Source organism: Aythya marila, assembly GCF_965140915.1.
Source record: "Aythya marila genome assembly, chromosome: 7".
Classification (NCBI taxonomy): Eukaryota; Metazoa; Chordata; class Aves; order Anseriformes; family Anatidae; genus Aythya; species Aythya marila.
In genome coordinates this window covers 30638252-30661776 of record NC_139048.1, presented here as the reverse complement: position 1 = coordinate 30661776, position 23525 = coordinate 30638252, and the positions used below count along the sequence as shown (strand labels likewise).

The window sequence follows — 23525 nt, the reverse complement described above, 5'->3', positions numbered from 1 at the left end:
TAATTCCCACGTGCGCTTTGTGCTTCGAGTGAAGAATTTCTTCCTCACGTCACATCTCATCTAAATCTCCAATCCATTTATCCAATACTCAGCGTATTTATAAATCTTCCAGTAGCAGTCATCTGGCTTGGATGTCCAGAGTAATTAAAAAAAAAAAAAAAAAAAAAAAAGGGAGGAGGGTGGTGTATGCAGGGAACTTTATTAGTTCTATTGAGTAGAGTGAATGGCAGATGAAATGTAATCTAGGTAAATGAAAAGTCATGCCCATAGGGCAAAAAGTTGATCACAGCTTCATATCTGAAATAACTTTTAAGTGGCTATTATCACTGCGTTAAGAACTGGGTTTTATTGAGGATTTAAATTAAAAAAATAAAAGGACAGCTAAGTGGTTTTAGCAGCAGCATGCATCACCTGAGCTGGTTAAAAAAGGAGAAATGAAATGCTAGAAACTGATGTGGCCACTGGAGGAGGAGGTTCTAGGAAGCAGCCAGTGCTTGCTCAGGTGTTTTGGGGGATAAGTTGCAATTTACTCCAATTTACCTTGTGTTGCTACTATAGTATATGGGAGCAAGAGTCTGGATTTTGCTCTGGGTAGTCTATGGGCAGGCTGGATGGAGCTCTGGGCAGCCTGATCTGGTGGAAGGTGTCCCTGCCCATGGCAAGGGTTGGAACAGGCTGAGCTTTAAGGTCCCTTCCAGCCCAAGCTGTGCTGTGATTCTGTGGCTGTGTGGTGGAGGAATCTACTCTGCCAAGAATCAACTTCTACAGCCTGTCTTTAGGTAGAAGTAATGGGTTCTGTTGAGGTATGGAGAAATAAAATAATGGTATGTTGAAAATCAACAAGCTTGAGTCAGTCCTTGGATATTGGCATGTGTTACCTATGTAATTTAAGTTTCTCAGTACAGGCTTTCTGTCGGGTGCCCTTGTAGAAGATAATAGAAGAAGCAACGTTAGTGGCTTCGGCGTGGGGCCTTGCGGTGACCTTCCCCCATAAAACATCAAAGGTGGAACAAGAGGACCCTTCTGTGTGAACCAGGCAATTATCCTGCTGCTGCAACCCCAAGCATTAAATAAATAAATAAATAAAAAGAGATTTCTGAACAACTTATTTTGTCTTTTTCCTTTTTCTTTTTTAAGCATTCAGAACTCATTGTTTTCACTTTTTTTTTTCTTTTTTTTTTTTTTTCCCCCCTATGTGATGAAGGATAGGGCACTTGTTTTTGTCTGAAATGCTTCTTTGTTATAATTTTTCAGGATGGGGTTTTGTGTAAATTGAATACATCTTGGACTTGATGAAGTAAAGTTGCAACTTGTTAATTTAGGCCACAGGCCAGCCCCTCACTTCTCCAGTCCTCAGCCCCATTTGTGTCAGGACAACGTACTCTCTACAGCCTGAATTCTTTTTTTCCTGCATCCCTGGTCTGTGTGTTGTCTTGCTTTAATCTCTACTTCTCTTGGTGCTGCTGTGTTAATCTCTGCTTCACTCTACTTTTTGCTGTTTTATCCCAGGCTTCTTTCTCTCTCTTCCCACACTGAATCTTTACATGTTTATCTCTTGCTTGTCCTCTTAGAAGGAGGGGGAAAAATAGGGACCATCACACCTTTCTTCTCCTGTTTTCTTTTGATCCTTGTTATCTTTCTGTGTAGAAACTGTGGGTCAGATGTCTCAGTGACATACGAGTCACTTGAAGTAATGAGGTGCATCTTCTGTGCCTTTATGGGGCTCTAAGCATATCACTAAAGAAGCAGAGGGAAGACGAGGAGGAAGGAGTGTGATTCCTTATGTCCCACAGGACAGACATATGTATGCTCTGATCTAAGTGGGATCGCCGTGCCGCTGCATTTCCCACATCAGGAAATGTCTCCCACCATCTTGCTGCATCATTTCAGTCTGAGGTGATGTGCTAGGAATCTGATGGCTAGGAATAAGTAAAAAAAAAAAACAACAAAAAACAACAACAACAACAACAAAAAACTAAGGTCACACGTTTTCCTTATCATGGACTCAGACTGGTACTGTACAGAGTCTGAAGGGTAAACCTTTTCCTTGTCATACTCAGATTCTTAGAGTGGCTCCAGGTGGGAAGTCATAAGGTCTAGGTGGGATGACCAGGAGTTAAAGCCTAAAATTTGAATTTGTCTTAACTCCTATTTTTTTGCCGAAGTAATGGGCTGGTTTTAGCTGTAATTGTTCAGAGGCTGTGGCTGCATACAGAGATGGAAGAGGGGAGACAGGACAGGAGCACAGGAAAATTATCTTGAAACAACCTTGGAAACTTCTCAAAGATCTCTACTGATGATGTGAGGAAAAAGAGTTGGAAATGTGTAACCCTAGCGCTGGCTTTGCAGAATCATCCTATTCTTTTGTTCATAAAACAGCGCGGTTCTAAGTAAGTTCAGGATAATGTTCAGAATTTACTTTCTGCATTAAGGTTTTCATTTTCTTGAGACTTCTTATTTATTGCTATTTAATCCATCCTTTACTACAGACATACACCTGCAAATGTAGAAAAATAAGTTTGTGATCCAGGTTTTGCTATGAAAACTCTATAGAATATCAAAGCAAGCAACTACCATTTCAACTGATCCATCTAATGCCTTTCTATAAGAAATTAATCTCCGTTTTCAAATTGCTTTACCATCAGTGGCAGGCAGAGGAAAGCAGTACAGAGATAGAGGTATTTTATAATGCACATTTGTTCTATCTGAAAGAAACTTGGCATATTACACACTGCGTAAAAGTTGCTGAGGACTCACTAAGAGGAGAAGCAACTGGATGCATGCAGGTGAAACTCATGTTTTGTAGGACATATTTAGTGGTCCTGGGCAGGCAGATGTGGGACTTGGAGGCAGAAACCTTCCTGAATTTCTGAGTTCCCTCTGCCTATTCTGGTCTCTACTCAGCCAACAGAAGATGCAAGAGGGTAGGCACCAAGGAGAGTGTCCTTCAACCTTTGGTAGAGGGTTATTCACCACTGGGAGTGTCTGATATCCGCTTTCCCAGCTCCATACTTGGACACCAGCCAAGATGCCTCTCATCTTCACCACCGCCAAGTATAAGCATGGTAGCTTGCTGCTCTTCAGAGGTGCTATCTGTAACAGCTGTCTCAGGAGTTTCTTATTTCTGTAGGGCTCCCAATTCTCACTGTTCTACCTTGGTTGGTTTTATTTATTTTTATTACACAAAGCCTAGAGAAAAATCACCATTGTTTTAGAGTGCAGAAGTGATGAGTTTTCTTTCATCTGTTGATAATTATTGGTACTTGCCCTTACCATAGCTCAAAGAGTTGAGTATGTGTGTGTTTATGCCTTTTAACTACCATCTTTTTTCCTTTTTATTTAGGAAACTTAATCTCCTTTCCCATAAGTAAATAAGCAATATGTAATATTCCTCATCTAATGTACTGTGCTTCTGCGGGTACAATGCGTAGGATAGCTGATTCTTCCTTAAAGTCACTTCTTCCAGATGGATAACATACATAATTCTCCCAGGCTAAATACCACAGGCTGAAAAATTCACAACTTTTGTTCCAAGCTGTAGGAAACACTGTGTTTGTTTAATGTAAATTCCCTGACATGTTGCTTGGACTTGTTATATAGACTTGATTAATATGCTGAAATGTAAAATATGTTCTGTGTGAACAGCAAAATACTATTTTTGTCTGTTTAACCTTTTCATACATCAATCAGTTGAAGTAGTTGCTAATGTAATTCAGTGATGTCAGAGGTTAATCATGCTGTTGCAAGAGGCTTTATCTTTTTGTCAACTTTAGAAGTAAGAATAACATGTTTTAGGTGGTTCTTGAAGGAAGGATAAATACGTTTGGATGATAAAATCTTCAGACTGTACTTACGACTCAGTGTGGGCTTCAGCCACATAGCCTGTGAGCACTCCTGTAGATTTTGTCATTTTGTGTTCCACACTTGAACGCAGCTGGAGGCCCATCAAGTACAAAGGATATGGAACATTACACACTGTTGTCTACAACATCCTCATGAGGGTAAGATGTGTCCAATTTGTATTTTGTGTTTGTGCAGAATCATGGCTTGCTTAATTGGTTGCAGTTAAGTATGGCTCTTTGTCACTGAGACTGACCATCTGGGACGTGTAGATCCTTAGTCCCCTGTTCAGGCATGAAGTTTAGCCTTTGCCTGCTGCACCACTTTGGTAGCATCAAGTGTGGAGTAGGATTGTGCTCCATGTGCCTAGTGCTCAGCATCTGTGGAAGGAGAAATCCTGCTTCTGGCTCTCTTCCATCTTTCTTGTCATCACTTCAAGTAAGAAGACAATGAAAATTTCATTGCCTGGAGAATGTTATTCTGGGAGTTGTTGAAGGACAGCACAGTCACTGGTCACAGCCAGCACAGGTTCACGAAGAGGGAAGGGATCATCCTGCTCTGCTTGGCCTGCTGCAGCCTCGCCTCGAGCACTGCGTGCGGGTTGGGGTGCCGCAGTACCAGAAGGGCATAAAGCCATTAGAGAGCCCCCAGAGGAGGCTGTGAGGATGATGAAGGGTCCAGAGGGCAAGGCGTGTGAGGAGCAGCTGAGGGCCCTCGGTTTGTTCAGCCCAGAGCAGAGGAGATAAGGGGAGGCCTCATGGTGGCCTGCAGCTCCCTCATGGAGCTTGTGGGTCCCTGCCAACTTAGGTTAGCCTGTGATTGTGTGATGCTTTTCTAGAACTTCCAATTGATTTTTTAAATCAGAAATAATACGTGTGGAAGTAAACAACCCCCTTTTTTCATTTTGTAGTTTCTGAATTTAGGAAACTGATGTGAATGCCTTGTGACTACTGAAAGCTGAGCACTGCAGGTTTCGTTCAGCTAGATTCTGTTCTCTGATTTACGTGCTAGCATAAGGGTTGCTCCCAGGCCAATCGTATTTCACTGGCTTTTTAAAGAAAGGGCTCTGCTGAAATGTTCAGCTAAAATAATCCCAAGATGTATCTAAATCATTTAGTAAGTTCTCACTGAGTACTAAGGGTCTGCTCTCTTTAGCAGAGCGTAAACAGCTAATTCTGTATTTCATGACTTTTGTGCCTGAGTCCCTTGTAATGTGCTTCCCATGGAAAGATCACCTTCTCCTGTGATTAATGTGAAAAAACAAACACTTCCCTGTTATTTCAGTCTAACGAAGATTTTCAGCTTCTGGATTCATCTCAAAGGGATAGTGTGGTGTACAACTATTGTTACAATATTTACAAATAAAGCAGCGGTGCTTTATAAATTTTATTTCTGTTGGCTTGTTTTGTAGCTACATGCTGAATAATTTCCAGCAAGCTCAGATAGCATTTATGAGTAAATGTCATTGTTTTCAGAAGAGTATTATCACACCTGAAAATAATATTGCTCTTTTTTGTCAATTATGTTCATTTCTGTTGTTTTTCTTTTTTTCTTTTCTCTCTCTTTTTTTTTTTTTTTTTTTTTACACATAACTTGCTTGACTTTGTTTCCTTGAGACTGGTTCCATATTAATTCCCTTTAAATTGTGATCCTGCTGTGAGATGCAAGATCCTTATCATGTGTCCTCTGTGGATTTTGAACAGCTCCCCACCCCCCACTAGGGTAAAATTGAAATTCCAGTGTAGTTCCAGGAGAAGGTATGTTACTTCTGTAATAAGGTAAAAGACTTCATTTCAGTGAGAACATCACTTGGGCTTTTCACAAAAAGGTTATGAAAGCTATTGTATTAGTGCGTTGCCAATATCAAGGGATGTGTTTGTTTTTGCATGTACAGTGCGTTTATGGACAAAATGTCTATTTGGTTGCATCAGACTCTGCATCTATTCAGATTTATTACTTCCCTGGCATTTTAGGTCAAGGACAGAGGCAGGATGTAAGCACCAAAACAATAGATATTAAAAAACAGAAAAAACCACACACACACACACACAAAAAAACACAACACAATTTCAGATTCTTTTTAGTTTACAAAAGTAATACTTTAAGGATGATTTTAAAAATGGCTTGTTTGTGTACTGCTGGTTCTTGATTAGAGAGTGTGAGTGCCTTGCGAATTTCTGAAACAAACCCATTGTATTTTTAAGAACAAAGGAGTCTCTGAAAACAAAGCGAGTAGTGCTTTGTTAAATCAAGCAGGTAGCTATTATGGAGTGCAACAGAGGAGAGTCAAATTGGATGGAGAATTCAAAGCAGTAAGGTCAGTTAAGTAGCAGTGTTTTACTAGAGACTGCACAAAATTCATCATTGCATCAAGATTTTAAGTTGATTAAATATTAAAAAAAAAAAAAAGTATGTAATTGTAGTTGCTTTTTTTTTTTTTTTTTTTTTTTTTCAGCTACATTAAAAATTAAGTTACTATTTGATCTCTTTAGCCCTTGCTTAAGGTTGACTTTGGCAGAAGCCAATTTTCTGGAAACTAGGCAAAGGAGGGTGAAGCCTCTATGGACCAAGAGCAACAAGCCAAACAAATGATGTGTGTGACTATTTTACAGTGCTTTCCCCCTTGCATAGATGTTGCTGTCCAAAATTATTGTACTTCTTTTCTGCCTGTAAGGAAAACAGAGTGTCATACTTAAAGTGCAGAAAGGGCTTTTGCAATTAAGTCCTTGGGTCTTGCCCCTTCCAAACACATTCAGTGCCATGAGGAATTTATACATGCCTTTGAAGAACATAGTTTTTTCTCTGATTACTTGCGTGCACTTCTTGGAAAGGTGATTGCTACCTTCTCACAGGGGCACAGCCCTGCAGACTTACTTAATTAGCAGTCAGGGCTCTGCCACAATTACTGGTCTAACCCCTTTTGTGCCAGATATGTTGGGTATAGGCCACAAGGCTGTAAAGTTTGAGAGCAATTTCCCCTCACTACTGTCCTTTCATTCAGGACCTACTAATGATGGATTATTGCCTTTTTATAAGCTGGAGTTTTGTGAAAAACAGGGACTAGCTTTCATTATAAGACAATCATTTATTTGTACACTTAAGTTTTTAGGGACACACTTCTTGTATTTCACAATTGCTGAAGCATCTGAAGCATATCAGCTTGAAGTTTTGAGAGCTTCATGTCCTGGTACCTTTTGCCGTTAGGTGTCTTCACAGCCTTCGTCATGGGAAAGCAGACAAACTGTTGCTGCTTTTTCCTTCCTCTATTTCCTAATCATGTCATCTGGTTCTTGCAATTGCCCCAGCTCTTACATCCCTTAAGCTATCCCTTTTCACAGCAGGAATATGTGCATGGGTTATTTTCTAGTAGTTGCAGCTCAGGTAGCCCAAAATGTGGTGACATTCACCGGTGGAAATTGGAGATTATTATTTCCCTTTGCAGTCATTTGAAGAGAGGACTTTCATTGGTAGTGGAGTTGGTGAAAATGTAGCCAGAACTTTGACTTCACCTTCAGGTCTAAACAAGAAGACTAAGAAGTTAAAACAACTCGAGCCATTACGGTGGTCGTGGTGTTTTTTGTCTTGGTTGTTTTCAGGGAGGCTGGTTTTGGGCACCTTTTCAGATGATCTCAAATTTTGGTTGCTTACTTTGCATCATCACTGAGGCATAATTATGAGGGCAATGTACAGAAGCTCGCGGATTTTGTTGGTGATTGGACATATAAACACTTAGAACTGCAATAGAGTTGGCATTCAGCTTGTTTCTCCTGGTGAAATACCCTTCCAATAAACTGGCGGTGGCCTCTGGAAAGCTGTATGAGCGTCAAGCTGCTGGGCTGGGGTAACACTGTACAGAACCTCTCACAAGAGGTCGTGCCAATAGCTCCAAAACTTTGTTTCTCAGGTGGCTAAAAGGGTGTTCTTCTTCTAACTTAAAAAAACTTCTTTGCTCTAAAGTTACAAGTTACAGATGCTTGGCAGTGTTTGTTACTGTCATCTCTAAAACAGTAGTTTCAAAATAAACAGTTGAAAAACCCTTACTGTGGTGTTTTCCTCAATACAATTGTAAAACTATAAAGAGACCAATAATTAGTTTTCCCATTTTATCCATAACAAAACATCATTCCGACTCAGAGCCCCTCTCCGTACAGATTCATGTATTTATAGTCACTGTCATTGTAAACTGAGGGTATAAAGAAACTTTACTCTGCTTTTTGAAACAAATTATTTGGGTCTGCAAAACATGAGGTTATCTGATTAGTAATTTTCACCAATTTAAATGTTCTACAGCTAGTGACATTCACAGATTTTTTTTCTTACCTGTCAACGAATTTAAACCGATATTATTTCTTTTAATGCTTTGTGTGAAGAAACCTGGGTAGTGTTAATTCTTTAGCAAAAAATGAAGTTTTAGGGAAGTGTTCATAGGTACCGTGCGTGCATCTCTGAGACTCTGGAGTATGACGTTCATGGTAGTTAGTAATGCTTGACATTTAGAAAGGAAGCTGGAGTGTAGGCAAGGCTTAACTGAAATGATGGGACAAGAAAAGAAAAGCAGATTATACACGCTGAGTACATGTTTGGTCCTAATTGGTTTCCCTTTTGTCTTGTTCGACATCGTTTTCTTTTTGCTACAATCTAGTTTGCTGTTGAAGAACAATGACTTTTTTTTTTTTTTTTTTTCCTTGTAGAGCTTCATGTAACTGTTTTTTGTTGCTGTTGTGTTTTTTTTTTCTTTCCCCCCTCACCTTGTTGTGTTGTACTTGCTACGGAAAATATATTTCCATTTTGGTTGTTACTTGATTGCATTCTTTTGAGGTAAGATTGGGGGATGATTACTCAATAGAGGAAAAAAAAAAAGAATGATGTTAAATAGTTATCTTTGATGGGTCTCATCCTCAACACAAGTTATTTCACTTTGTTTTTCTTCTGGTGTTGTCTGAAATAGCTTCAGTGTCAGAGGCGGTTTTTCACTCAAGATAATCAGACTTCTTAAACATCACTCAGAACATAAGATACCAGAAACCCGTTTTAGAAAATTGTATTTTGAGTGTTGACATTATTATTAAAATATATAAAAATGTCAGTGAATGCATAAATGTCTCCCTTGTGTGCCCTTTGTTTTTTTGCAGGCACTATCCTGGTTGACAATATGCTGATCAAAGGGACAGCAGGCGGCCCAGACCCCACCATTGAACTCTCTTTAAAGGACAATGTAGATTACTGGGTGATCCTCGATCCCATCAGCCAGAGGTTGTACCTAAACAGCACTGGCCGAGTTCTGGACAGGGACGTAAGTTTGGAGTTTGTTTCCTTTTCTCCCCACAGACTTTATTTTCTGAGTCAGTGTATACTTGAAGAGTGATCATAAACACAAGAATTGCTAGAACATAATAGCAGCATCTATCTTTTGTCCCCAGATGAATGTGAACAGAGTTAATTTGATTCTTTGTAAGGACTTACTGGGAGCACACTTGGCGATGTGCATAACAATATTATGTGGGCAAACACAATAATAAAGACAGAACAAATAGTTGTGTGAATTAGCAGAAATATTTCTTGCACCAAAATTGTTTATTGAATCAAAAGCATTTTTATGTTTTGCTGCTGTTGTCTGGGAGAAGTCCTGCTCGCCTCATGGCCCATGACTCAAAGCCTGCTCTACCTGTGTACATTAGCTTATGAAATGTAAGAGAAAGCAAAGGAGTTGTGCATATTACAATTCACGTTTCAATTTCAATTTACTTGCAAAGCTTGACATACTCAAATGAAAATGTGCTAGTTTTTTTGTTTGTTTGTTTGTTTTTAGTATAAGGTAACACAAAATTTGTGTGGTATGCTTTTTCCTAGTAGCATTAAATGTTTTTAAGCAAGTTTTATTTTTTTGTGGAAAGATTATAAAAAAAAAAAAAAGGAATATTCTCATCTATGCTGATTTCATTCAAGAGGAATGCTTTTTGAAAGTACAGACATTGCCTCGATGTTACAACATGGCTGCAGTTCAGCAGAATCTGCAAGAAAAACTGGCTTACAAGTGACTGTAAGCAACATGGAAAGCATGATTTAAAGATCAGGAGTTCTCCTTGGCATCAATGAAAGTTTGTTTTATATTGGCTTGATCAAGTAATTTGTTTTCTCCATGTATTTTGAGATACGTTCATTAGTATCAAAAACAACATGCAAATTTATCATCATTTCCATTTTTTTAAAAAGCTAATTGAATTCAGCCATTCTTAATTAGCTTAATTCACAAACTATTTTAAAAAGTAAAATGAAGGTAATCAACACAAAACACGGCAGAACAGACCTGTGGAAAAAGGAGATCCCCGTGCATTAGCCAAGAGGTGACATTGCCTCCAATGCCCAACAGCTGGCTGCCTTTGAGATGGGCAGGAGTTGGACTGCTGTGTTAGTGACAGTTTGTCTAAGCTCATAAATGCTTTATATCCTTATGAATACATAGGCATTTCTTGCAAAGAACAGCACTGTAGACTCAACTCACAAGGAAATGAATGAATGGTATAAATTTACTTAATTTACGTATGGGTAATAATGTTTTTACATTAGTTTTTATGGGGTTATTTCTTCATTTTTACTATGAGCTAGGAAACACTAGGGGAAAAAAAAACAACAACAACTGGTATTTACAGGTGGATTCAATACATTTTTATCCCTAGTGCTGCATAAGATTGCTTATTTGTGTTTGCTTCAATTTATAAGGGTATGAAAAGAAAAAATGAGATTTAGGGTAGTAATACAGATTTTGGGTGTGAGCGCTGCTGTATCTCTCTTTGTGGTCTCAGTGAATCTCAATTTAAGTTGCAAGCCAAAAAAAATGAAAGCAAACTGTGAAAACCCAACCTGCTGATCAAGTGAAAGTGTGGAACTTATGCCATGAACTTGATTAATACGTCTCTCATCTAATAGGTGTTTCCAACCTTCAGAACCAGAACTATACAAACCCCTAAATCAGAAAATCATTTTGGAGTGTGTGCAGTTCTTTGTTTCTTTATTTGTTTAACAAAGAAAAGCTGCATTTCTCATCTTTCAAGTGAAAACTGTGTGAAACCTTGTAATACCAATAGATTTTTTTTATTAATTCCAACCTTAAAATCAAGTTTTTGATTACAGAGCAGAAATTGGAGTCTGATTCACAAATGGTGCATATGTGATTACATGCAATATGGTTCGATGCTCTTGCCATTTTTCTCTTGTGTGACCGCCTGTCAACCCTCTGCTGATTCAGATAACCCAATCTCATTCTTTCTTTTATTACTTTTCTTGAAAGAAAATCCAATTAGAATCCATTGACTGATTTTACTGAGAATGACAGTATGTTTTTCCAAATAAAATTGGATAAAAAGAAAATTCCCGACCTCCCTTCAAAACTTCAAGTACTTAGGAAGGATGAATAGAGATGAATCAGAACCGGAGGGGAAAGAAACTGCTAAAATGTGTTAGGATAACTTGTCCCCAGTATGATAAACAAATGGTGCCATTATGTATTTACATTTATTGTCAGTAAATGTCAAAATTGACAAGCATTTATTTACAGACCTGATTTAAAATCTAAGCACTGACCAAGCAGAAATAATAATAGTCTTATGCTTCCATACCTCAAGAAAAGGGAAAAAACATTTTTCACATGTTCTTACGAAAAAGACCAAATGATGCTTGCAAATCCACAACATCACAGATTTATGTATCTGCAGCAACAAACAGCTATCATTTTCTTAGGTATCACGAACAATGGCAGATGATCTCAGTTGCATTTTTAACTTATTAAAGATGGTCTAAAAATTCCATAATTCTTGCAAAGAATGCCAGCTTGCAAAATAGAGATAATAACTTTCAAGTTTTAATTTAAGTTAGCAGTTATATTTGGTATATTCCTACCTGTGTTAGAAGTAGAAGCACCTCACAGTTGGCCGCAGATTTTTACAGCAATGAGAACCCGTTATTAGATAAAGGCTCACACTGTACCTAATTGCTGAGAAAGTTGAGTACAAAGAGTTTAAGGAAGAATCAAAATTTCATGTAAGTTCTCAACAACAACATAAAAACACCTTCTTTTCCCATGTCTGCTGACTCTTTAAAAACTGATCAATGCCACAGTCTGAAGGGTAAAGAAAGCCATATGGTTCTAAAGTCCATTATAGCAAAACTGGAAAAAAATCAATCACTCAGAGAAATTGTAGCATTTAGAATGAGTGAAAGCATAATTATGCAGATATATAATTATGGTATAATTTTAAGTCTCAGAATCTCAGTACAAAAAGCTGTTTGTTCTCTACAGTACAGTGAATTCATAGGCATTTGTAAATTATGCTTTTGAGTTGTTTAGTCTCATGAAGACTGAGGTCAATATATACAGAGGATTCTTCTTTTGTCCCTTCCCATGTGTGCTTGCTCTCTGCTGACTGTTAGATAATAAATCAAAATGGAGTTATTTTTATTTGAATATTATGGTGTTCAGTGTAGTAAAACCAAGACTCTGGATTGTCTATACGTAGCAGTGACCAAGTTGTTTTTAAATTACTTGATAAATGCAGGTAGTAGAATCTTTAATTTATTTCTGACTCGACCTTTCCATTCAAATACTAGCCAATCAAAGGTTAAAATGTGTGACATTCTCTAGGTGTCTTTCAATAATCGGATGATAATCAAAATGTGAGGGCTAACCTTGTGGAGGATTTTTGGATGCTGCACTTGATGCGTTAGCACAGTCAGACAGCAAATCTCAGCCTGCGCAGTGCAGCTTTCAGAAGTGTGGGTCTACATGGATCACTGCTGGCACGAGTAGTAGCTAGGACGCTCTCAGAGAAGCTGTTTAAATACAGGAACAGTACAGCATCAAACGTAACACAGGCTGATGGGCTACAAGTGAACCTGAGCAATATTAATATCGGTGTAGTATTTAACTCTCCTGTTACTTCAGTTCATATTTTGACTATATGTTGTAAAATATATTTTCACTTACAGCCGCCACTGTCCATTCAATCCATTGTGGTGCAAGTCCAGTGCGTTAATAAAAAGGTTGGCACCATTATCAACCATGAGGTGCGGATTGTGGTGAGAGACAGGAATGATAACTCACCTCGGTTCCAGCAGCAGCAATACTACGTGGCAGTAAATGAGGTCAGATTTTTTTTTATTTGTTTCTTTTTCTTTTTATGTTTTGTGGGTTCATTGCTAGATGCCAACTTCAGTTCTTTCTCTTCTCCTTTAAAAAAGCAATAAATTCAGTGGGTTTTAAATCCCTTCCATTTGTATCACTTTGGAGAAACACATCATGGCCAATATACTTAAGTTTTTAGAATGAAGGCTATTCTTCCTATTTCCTGACCATCAGGAAGATAAAGATACTTTTCGCCAGGATGCTTATAATGAAAGAAACTAGAATCTGAAGCCATGGCCTATTGAGTAGTAGCACTAATTTACATTAAATTACAAAATGTTTTACTGCATTATACAACTTTATCAACAAACCTGAAAGTAAAACAAATATATTAATGAAAGACAAATGTAGAGCAAATAATTCAGAAGTTTTTATTAGGAATATTGAAGCTTGGTACAGTGCAATTTATCACTGTTTAAAATGGTGCCTGTGAATTGAAGACTTTATCTTCTAGTGGAATAAAAATCTTTGGATTGGACTAATCTAGGTTATTTGAAGGATTTGTTTTTATTTTTGTTTTTCTTGAGGTAGTACGATTTACATTGCATTTTTTATTCTCATTAGAGATTGAATAATCTGCTGGTAACCAGTACAAAGGATGTGTGTTTGCAGAAAATCAGTATTTGGGGGCTTTTATAGTAAGAAGGTGAAGTGGGGAGTGTATGTACAAAAGTGGAAATGTCCAGAGTGAAACTAAGAGGAGAATGGAAAGACAAGCCCATCTTCTCTGAGTAAAGATGGGAGGAATTACCACAAATCTGTTAAATACCAGAGCACTAATTTATTTATTTCTGAAAGAGCACAAATGATTTGATGTTGTTGGGTTTTGGTAGTGTTCTTGTTTCAATTTTTTTTTCCTAGTTTTGTGTTTGAGAGATGCTTCCCAATGTGTCAGCATCGTGTTTGGTTAGGATGAGTTTCTGCTTTAAGTGACCGAGCATGCAGGCAAGTGATGCAGAAGTGGGAGAGCTGGCTGATGAGTTCAGGACTAATTAAGACCAAAATATAAAGATAAGAAAAGAAGGAAAACCCCACGTTATTTTTGACTAGAGACCTAAAAATGAGATAAGGTTATACAGATGTATATCTATTATTTATGTATACATACACCTTTTGGTCTCAATATATACAGTACCTGTATATATACCTGTTGGTCTCTTTGCTGGTGATGATGTGGGGAATATTAAGGGAATGTCTGGCTGAGTTTGTAGTAGAGCCCTACTGCCCTCCAGCAATGTAACGCAGAACCTCTGTGAGTAATGGACCAGCTCCTTCTTAGGGTTGCCAAGAAGAGATTTTCAGCTCTGGACACCAATTGCTACAACTGGTGACTTTAATAAATAAATTTGTGAATATTTTCTGGCTTGTGCATTAAGTCCCTTTTCTCCAAATCTAACTTCAGAATATATATATGTATATATATACATATACATATATATATATATATATATATATATATATATTTTTTTTTTTTTCCAGAATATTATTTTTGAAGGTTGTTACACTGTGAAAATGAAATATGCCATTTCACCATACTATTTTAGGGGACATAAATTGTGTGTTTTTTGGGGAGAAAAACTGCTAAGATTTCTTTTGCCTACATGTTGGGCTTATCAAACAAGTTTGTTTTTATCTAAAAAATTTAGCTTGTGAAAAGAATATTTTGTTTAAATATAACTTTGATTAATATTGATTAGCTTAAGTCAAAATTAACAGCAATTAAGCATGTGTATTTTCTAACTGTGAAGTTTTGCACGTATGGAGATAACAAAAAGTGAAAGAATCTCTCTCGTTTCAGGCAGCTCCAACAGTTTGTGACCCTGGTATTGAAACATTTTTGAGGTATTATTGCTTCTAGCCAAGTACTAAGGAAATAGAGAGAGGAAAACATAATTCCTCTATATGAGCGTGTAGCTGTCCTTCACTGTTTGATCTTCATTTATATATAAATTAAGCACCTTTTAAATTGTCAGGATCTCCCTCCAGACAAGTTTCAGCAGTCCCTCCACCTGTATTTCTTACCAGAATTGGGGGGAGGGTCATAAAAAACTGGATGAGTACTTGTCAAGTCCTCCTTAGGCTTATTCAAGTTGGTTTAGGTTTTCAAGTTGGCTGTGATGCAGGTAATCAGTTCCAAGATGTGCACAAATGTATATCTGTATTCAGATATAGTATCTGAATGCAGGTAGTATATCAGCGCTGTAACACCAAGGAGGTAAGGACTTTCCATAATAAGAAAGAAGTCTAAAAGGCATAGAGAAAAATGCACCATTTAAAATAATTGCTATTAAGAAATTTAGCAATGTTCCAAATATCTGTGACTATTTATTTAAATTACTATTGGGTAAAATGCAATCTTGCTCTTTCCACCAGCTGCAGTCCTGTTTTAATTAGCTTCTTTGTTTCATTTCATTGCTGTTATGCTTATAGCTCCTGACAAGGCACCCCTGTGCCCTTCAGTAGTACCCAGTGGGTTAATGCTCTCATTAATTAACAACAACAAAAAAATCAGAAAGCATCTCAGACTTTCTCAAAGGTTTTAGTGAATGATTACAGTTTTAATGATAGTTTATTTTGCTAGTAATTGGCACTGCTCCTAGTGAATTTTAACTACAGGGAAGCACTGAAAGGGATGTTTAGTGGCTTTTGTTTTTGGATTGTTGATATTTTTCTGGTTTTAGTTTACTTGTAAACTAAAAACTACAGAAATTTCTCTTAAATGCATAATGTTATCCAAATCAAAGGACAATTAGATTTACAGCTACCATACATGTGAGCATCAAAAACGCATTTTTTTTTTTTTAACAAGGACCTGGTCTGTATCCAATTGAGGACTTGTTCAGGTGCTTTGCATGGCTGTGCAAAGGTGGTTTCTCCTGCCAGCTGCTCTGGCACTGGCTGTCCACATGGGCTGTAGAGCACATGCACTGTGGCTTTATAATGATATTACCATCACTAGTGCTTGTATGAAAACATCAGGTAGACATTCCACGTGTGCTGTTTAATCCATTTGTGCGTACACAGCATTGGATTTATGACTGCTGTGCTAGCCAGCTTGTCAGTATGTGCTTTGTAGGTGTATTGTCTCCAAGAAGCATAAGGCTTGCTGCCTACACCTTCTTCTGTAAGGAAAGCCAGGTCAAAATTTCTGCTTTGGAGTTACTCCATAACGTTTTCAGGGAGTAAAGTGTAGGGCAAAGATTTTTCAAAATACTTAAATATTCTTATACTTATTAGTATCTGTAATGCAAGACATAGCTCTAACTAGATTCTACTTATTGGTTGATATTTTTTTTTAGCATCAGAAATGTCAAAAGGTAAATCATATTTTGGAGAAATAGTGCTTCTTATGTCAAATGTTCTTTATTTGAAGTGCCCAGAAGATAATAAAATTAAAGTATATAAGAAATTGAGGGCTATTTTAATGCCCAGTTTCACACATCTTTTCATAAAGACATGGATTAAAATTAATCTCATACTTTTCCAGAAAGCTTAAATGGAGTTGGGTTTGGTAGAGTAGTGTCTGTCTTGGTTTACACCAAATTATCTCTATTTTTTATACTTGATTGGTTAGAAAAAGAGGAACAAGTTACAAAAAGCTCCCCTGGCCCAGTGCATTTTCTCTGTCAGTGACCCTTGCAGATGCTCAAGGAAGACTGTAAGGACTGGGAAATGTGCGGAGTTAGAGCTCTGCCGAGCTCCAGCCACTTGTAGCTGTAAAACCTGGTAGACCAAAGGCAGTGTAAGGAATGGCTCTTGGCCTGTTTTTCCCTTCTCTGTTTCTTTTGAACACAAACATCTTAAAATTCTTACTGCAAGAAGCATCAACTAATTAGTGTCAAAATTTTGTATCCTGTCAGAGGCATCTGCCAGTATTAGGAGTTGCATAGGTGTCAATTCAGAAATGCCATGGTAGCATTTAGTTGATTTTCAAAGACATCATTCAGTTGAGGGGTAGAGAATTTTGTGATTAATACCTATTTTCTGATACCTCAGTATTTAAGTGGTAATACTCTCTTCAGTCTTCCTTCTACTTAAAAATTCATCCCAAAGTGGGTGAACATGAAATGAGTAAAACTGCATGCCTACAGAAAACTTCAAAATCCTTCAAAATATGTGCACTTATTAATTCCATAACTATGTGGTCAGTCTTATTTAAAAATAAATAAATAAATAAATCCTTTTCTTCCCTTATCGAGGTGTTTATTTATAGACTTTTTTGTCATATCATATCTATATCTATCTATCTATCTATATGCCTTAACGTCTGGCACTGTGATGAGAAACGCTGTATTTTTTCTTTTATTCAGAAATCTTCATTAGGATCCTGAAAATTGTGAGAAATCTCTATCCATAGTGCCTGTATAATTTGGGCCTGTTTTGCCTGTTGTCAAATGATTCTTAGGGCATTGTTTTCTTCTGTCATTCATACACATTCTTGTATACAAGACCTTTGGGCAAGGTGATCCAGAATTAAAATGTGTAGAGAAATTATTTCCTTCCATGTGTGGTTTTAAAACTCATCTTTTGTGTCTAAGTGTGAAAATGAACATTACATGTTTATTGAGAAAATATCTTTTTCAGGATGATTTTAATTATTCTACTGAAAGTATGTAGCTGCTGTACGATTGCTCTTGTGTTCTTGTTAAGGTTTATGGAGCCTGTAATGTTTGCTTGACTTGATGGGTTAGCTTTGAGTAGCAGTGCTGGTGTTCCCAATTAAATTACAATTAAAATTGGTTTTAAAGTTCAGCTTCCTTAAAGAATAAAATACAGTATCTCCTTCTAAAAAAACTATATGCTTTTTGAACAAAATATTGTCTAAACATTTATAAATGAACTAGCTAATTGCTTTGAGGTAGTTAACAAAGATAAAAAAAATACCTTGCATTTTAAAGGCAAGCAAAGGAATAACCTTACATGCATTTGTGTGCATATATATATTTAGATGCACTTACATTTATTTGAGTATGTATATACGTATATTTATATTTATATTTATATATATCCACATATGAAATTATCTGATCTCTATAGTCCTAATAGTCATTGTAGAGATCTAATGTAGACACAGAAGATCCATCTGCTTACAAATAAGTGGCATTTTGTGCATCAGCTATAGTAAAACAAACCAACCAACCAAACAAAAAAGATGGTAATTAAACTATTGACTATTTATAATTGCCTGGGTTATGAGTCAGAATTGGGAAATAATCCAGATATGCCCTTAACAGTGCTGATATTAGAAATATTCTGCAGGCTTATTTCCTTTGCTTTTATATATATTTACATTAAAATGTCACATCATTATTTAGGAGAAAAAAAAAAACTGACAAGATGACTGTAGCCTGGGTTTACATTCAACCATGTGTATTAGTGACCCAGAGATATCTGCTATTACAGTATATCTAAACCAAGTTTTGGAAGTCTGGAAAGCTTATGGTTAGAAATCGAAAAGAATTTTATAACTCTACTATCACAGCATCGACAAATATGGCCGCAAGGGTTTTAAGAACAAGTAGCCTTGTATGGGGACTGAACACTAAAATCTTGTACAACAAAGACACAGTTGTGGTTGGCTCTGTTCTGTGTTAAACACAACTTATCCTTACAAATTGTGTATCATCTAAATACAGCACTAATTCTTCATTGCCTGAATTTTAGAAGACTTTTTTTTTTTAATTACTAATTTTTCATGTGGGTCTTACTCAAGTGTTTCAAATCTTTTGGTAATCTCAGTGGCATTTAGTAAGTTGTTGTTCGGAAATGTTAGTGGAGCTATTTCAGTAATATTTGAATTCAGTGTTACTGAATTACTGAGTGTTACTGAGTGCATACATACCCTTATAGCCAGTAAGAATTTGTCCCTTGTAAACCATTATTTTAGGGTTAAAATTATTTTTCCTTAAGTTGGCAGAGAGAGGAAGTCTTTGCAAAATAAGAATGTTTCTTGAACTTCATCTGTCTTACAACTTTGACTTTGTGCTGTTGAGCATTATAACTTATGCTGAATTTTCATTGCTTCTGGAGTAATTATTCATATCTTTTTCCTTATGGTATTGAAATAATTAATCTCTGCAGGTAGACATCATCAAAACAATATTATCTCAGAATGATTAACTGTAATTATTCCTTTGCGCTGCTGTTTAGGGGCCACTGTGAAAAATTATTCATTTTTAACTTTGTAAATAGGCAATAATAGGAAAATTTATTTTCAGAATGTGTTATGGAAGTATTGAACGTTCCTGTCTGCATCTAGATTTCTAAGAGACATAAATCACGTTGAAGGAAATTTCTAAGCATTAAAGTTGTTGACTGTGGAAGAGTAAGATTTATTATATGCATTTCCTCCCTATTTGTATAATTACATTCTTTTGAAATCTTACTCGTTTTCTGTCATCGCCACTTGGTTCTTTTTCACCACAATGAATTCCCACAGAAATGATGCTTTGACTGTCGCTAATGCTGATGCCTGTTTTTCTTTATGGTTCCCAGTAGTCCATCTTGCATAAAATAAGGAACTCACAGTGGTCGACTGTTGGTTTCCTGTGTATCTTCAGTCCCTTTCTGTAGGAGATACTGAAGTTTAATACTGAGAAAAAAAATCTCACCAAGGTATTCTGTGAGATAGGGATGTCTAATGGAAGTGGGACAAGTGGGGCTCTAGGGACGCTTTTTGGAGCCAATTTTGGACCCTTCTTCAGTCCAAAAAGGAGAAGCAAACTAAAGGAGCCAGGAACCCCACCTTAGACATATTTCTTCCTCCTCAGTCTCTCAGAGTTGGTGTTGGATTTTTCCAGGCATTGGAGCAGGTTGCCCAGGGAAGTGGTGGAGTCATCATTCCTGCGGGTGTTTAAGGAAAGGTTGGATATGGTGCTTAGGGACATGGTTTAGTGGGTGAAATTAATAGTAGGGGGATGGATGGACCAGATGATCTTGGAGGTCTTTTGCAACCTTAATGATTCTATGTTGTTTTTAACCTGTGAAGAAATTCCCTTTGTCAAAGGAAGCTTGGGATTCAAGCACAACCTTTGACTAGTGACTGAAAGTTATATCTGTCTGTATTTTATATAAATATGATCTCAATTTTGCCATTTCATTGTAGGAACAAACTTCTTCCATGTTGAAGATGTCGTCTTGGTTGCATCCTTTTGCATGCCTTCGCTGGCAGAGTCAGTGGTAGGATTCACTCCTTGGTTAAATCAGCAGCAGGTTAAATCATTCATTAAATGAATCATTAAATTTGGATGTGGGTCAGATTCACATATACAGATCTACAGATCTGTTAAAGTTGAGAAATTTGCAGTGTACCATTTAATTTCCTGTGATTTCACTATTGTAATTCATTACTGTTGTTTTTGGCAGATGCAGTCTTTACTGAAGAAAGTACCTAATTGAATTCAGTTATTCATCAAAACTAATGCAAACTTTGTTTACACTAATAGAGGTGTCCTTGGAAAGATTTTCATTTTAGAAGGAAATTTTTGCTAAAATAATGGAGAAACAGGGTTTCTATGCACAGGTTCTTGCTACGCCTAGGCTTCAGCTTTTATATGTGTGTTTTAAACATCTCCATAATATTAATTAGAAAAATACACCTTTCCTTCCCATGTTATCTGTCTTTATTCACAGAGATGCTCTTTGTAAATGGCTGTTCACATAAAAATCTTCTTTAAACAAAAACAGTGGGATAACTCTTGTTGATAAAGAACGGTCATTAATAAGTTTATAAGATGAACTGAGTTCTCAGTTGTGCCCTCTGTGACCCAAAGCAGAAAATGTATAACAATTTTATAGTTCGCACCCAATTCAGGACAAGATCAGTAGTTCATATGCTAAGCTGGACTCTAGTAGAAGAAAACTGGTGGTAGGAGGGAATTTTATATGAAGGATATCTAAGATCTTCCTGTATATGAGCTATGTATTGATTGTTGTACAGTGAAGCATGAAATAATTATTGTTTCATTGCCATTTGATGTCCAAAATGCATTTATTTATTTGTTAAATATTCATCTTGCTTGAGAATTGCAGGGAAGATTTCTTGATAGCTTTCCTGGTGAGGTATATATATGCACTACAGAGTACATTGTTATGAAACCGTCTGTCACCTCATCAGATTTCTTTTATTCTGCTCTACCCTATGAGGCTTCTTACAGTAATTCGTATTTGGGCTTGGATTTCATATATCCTTTTCCAGCAGTGTTGAATGTCTTTTTTAGCAATGTGGTATTACCCAGTGGCTTTCTGCTTAAATTTGATACAGCACTTTAGGAGCGTTACATTTTAGTATTTATTTTGTAGTCTTATTTGTTGAGCTTCTTACTAAGATAATGATGGATTCAAATAAACATTTCTCAAGTGTATGGCTTAGAATCATAGAATATCCCGAGTTGGAAGGGACCCATAAGGATCATTGAGTTCAACTCCTGGTTCCCCACAGGTCTACCCAAAAATTCAGACTAAGTGCACAGTCCAAACGCTTCTTAGACTCCAACAGGCTTGGTTCAGTGACCGTGTCACTGGGGAGCCTGTTCCAGTGCATGACAACCCTCTCGGCGAAGAACCTCTTCGTGATGTCCAGCCTGAACCTCCCCTGCTGCAGCTTGACACCATTCCTGCGCGTCCTGTCACTGGTCAGTAAAGAGCGCCTACCCCTCCGCTCCCCCTCGTGAGGAAGCTGTAGACCACGATGAGGTCTCCCCTCAGCCCCCTCTTTTCCAGGCTAAGCAAGCCAAGTGACCTTGTGAGAAACACTCCGTAGCCAATAACGTAGGCTCAGGCGAGGATCTCAGTGAAGTAGTAATTTATTCGCGATTGCAATGGTGGGCGCCCCACAAGCAGGAGAGAGCGCATCTACTAGTTCCAAAACACAGTTTATATACCTTTTGATGGCAGGACCCTCCCCTGTTTCCCCACTGAGTGGGTAATCCAGGTTCACAATCTATCTGATGCTTCACAAACAATGCATGGCCTTCAGTCGCCGGCCTGTTAAATTTCAAATTTCTTTTGACATTTTTACTGCTTCAAGTGGTAATGTTTCTTCACTTATCTGACTTGACTTGACACCATGATTTTCACCTAATTGTCCTAAGGAGTCTGATTGTCTGCATTTTACAAGGTCGCCTGCTAAACTTTCTTATCACTGTAAGCATATCTCAGTACCACATTCCCTCCTTCTAAACAATGTAACTCTGCAAAAACAACATTTCTATTCCCACAACCTCAGCCACTCCTCATCCCTCACCATCTTTGTAGCCCTTCTCTGGACACTCTCCAGTAATTTCACGTCCTTTTTGTACTGTGGAGCCCAGAACTGCACACAGTGCTCGAGGTGAGGCTGCACCAGAGCAGAGCAGGACAATCACTTCCCTCGTCTGACTAGCGATGCCATGCTTGATGCACCTCAGGACACAGTTGGCTCTCCTGGCTGCCAGGGCACACTGCTGGTTCATATTCAGCTTTCTAGCAATGGATAAAGAGCAAGTAACTCAGCTGTCTATGCTATCATCTGGACGGCTACCATGTGGGCTGTTTATATCAGGTTAAAAAAAAAAATAAAAAAAAATTTGCTGACTGCATGGGAGGGCCTTTGTAGGAGACCTATGAAGCCTGCCCTCCTGCATGCCCAGGTCCCACTTTCCTTCACAGCAGAGCAAGCTGCCTCCAGTTTCCAGCTTAATTCAAATTGTTCTGTGGCTCTGCAACATCCCTCCTTACTGATCAAGATGTAATGATGGCAAGTCTGTCAGTAAACCCTCAAAAGTGTGGGTAAAAACAATGCTGCTAGTGGAAAAATATCACAATGGGAGTTGTTAGTGTAAAAATACTGTGTAGCTTTGAAGGCGGAGTGCCTCTCTCAAATGATTACTTGTGGAGTTTGAGATGTTTAGGAATGATCTCATCTGATTTTTTGCAGAGGCTGCACTAATCTCTGATGTGAGATCTAGGGCAGCCTGTAAAGCTGAGTAAGTGTTAATTTTTTCCTGTTTTTCAGGAATAGTGAGTCATGGGGATTTTTTCAGTCTCATTTCTAATATAATCTCTATTGCATAAAAGACAATGTAGATAAACTAGAAACCTGCACATCAGGTTCACGAAGGTCTGCACATCCGCAGTCAGTTACTTTGGATGCAACACACTAAATCCAAGACTTTATCTTCTGACTTTTACTGGAAGAGCATGCAATTGTAATTCTGGTGTATACTGCTATTTCATTTTTACAACTGTCTTCTTTGTTATCACTTAATGATGTGGTTTAAAGCACTAGAGCCTTTTTATGTTAGCCATCAGTTATCTGCACCCTGTCAGGAGCTGGTTACTGCCGCTCTGGGTGAAGCAGAGCAAGTCTTGCTGAGCAGAGATGCTGGCAGAGCTCAGCGGGAGCCAGGCCCGCAGCCCCCTCTGGAAAGCAGCATGCGCCTCCCCATGTCCTTCAACTCTGAGCTCCTGTGCTTTGTCTGTGAGCACTGAAGGTTTTTCTGGCAGAAGCATGGGGATTTGCACCATT

General features: G+C 37.7%; 1 protein-coding gene across 1 annotated transcript in view; it reads left to right on the top strand.

Moving 5' to 3' along the window:
* Window positions 1–23525, top strand: part of PCDH15 (protocadherin related 15) — a 731645-nt gene that overhangs the window by 447322 nt on the left and 260798 nt on the right. Inside the window, exons 8-9 of the mRNA XM_082765483.1 lie at window positions 8973–9133; window positions 12823–12978. Coding sequence (XP_082621609.1) covers window positions 8973–9133; window positions 12823–12978 — 317 coding nt within the window. The remainder of the gene's footprint in view (window positions 1–8972; window positions 9134–12822; window positions 12979–23525) is intronic.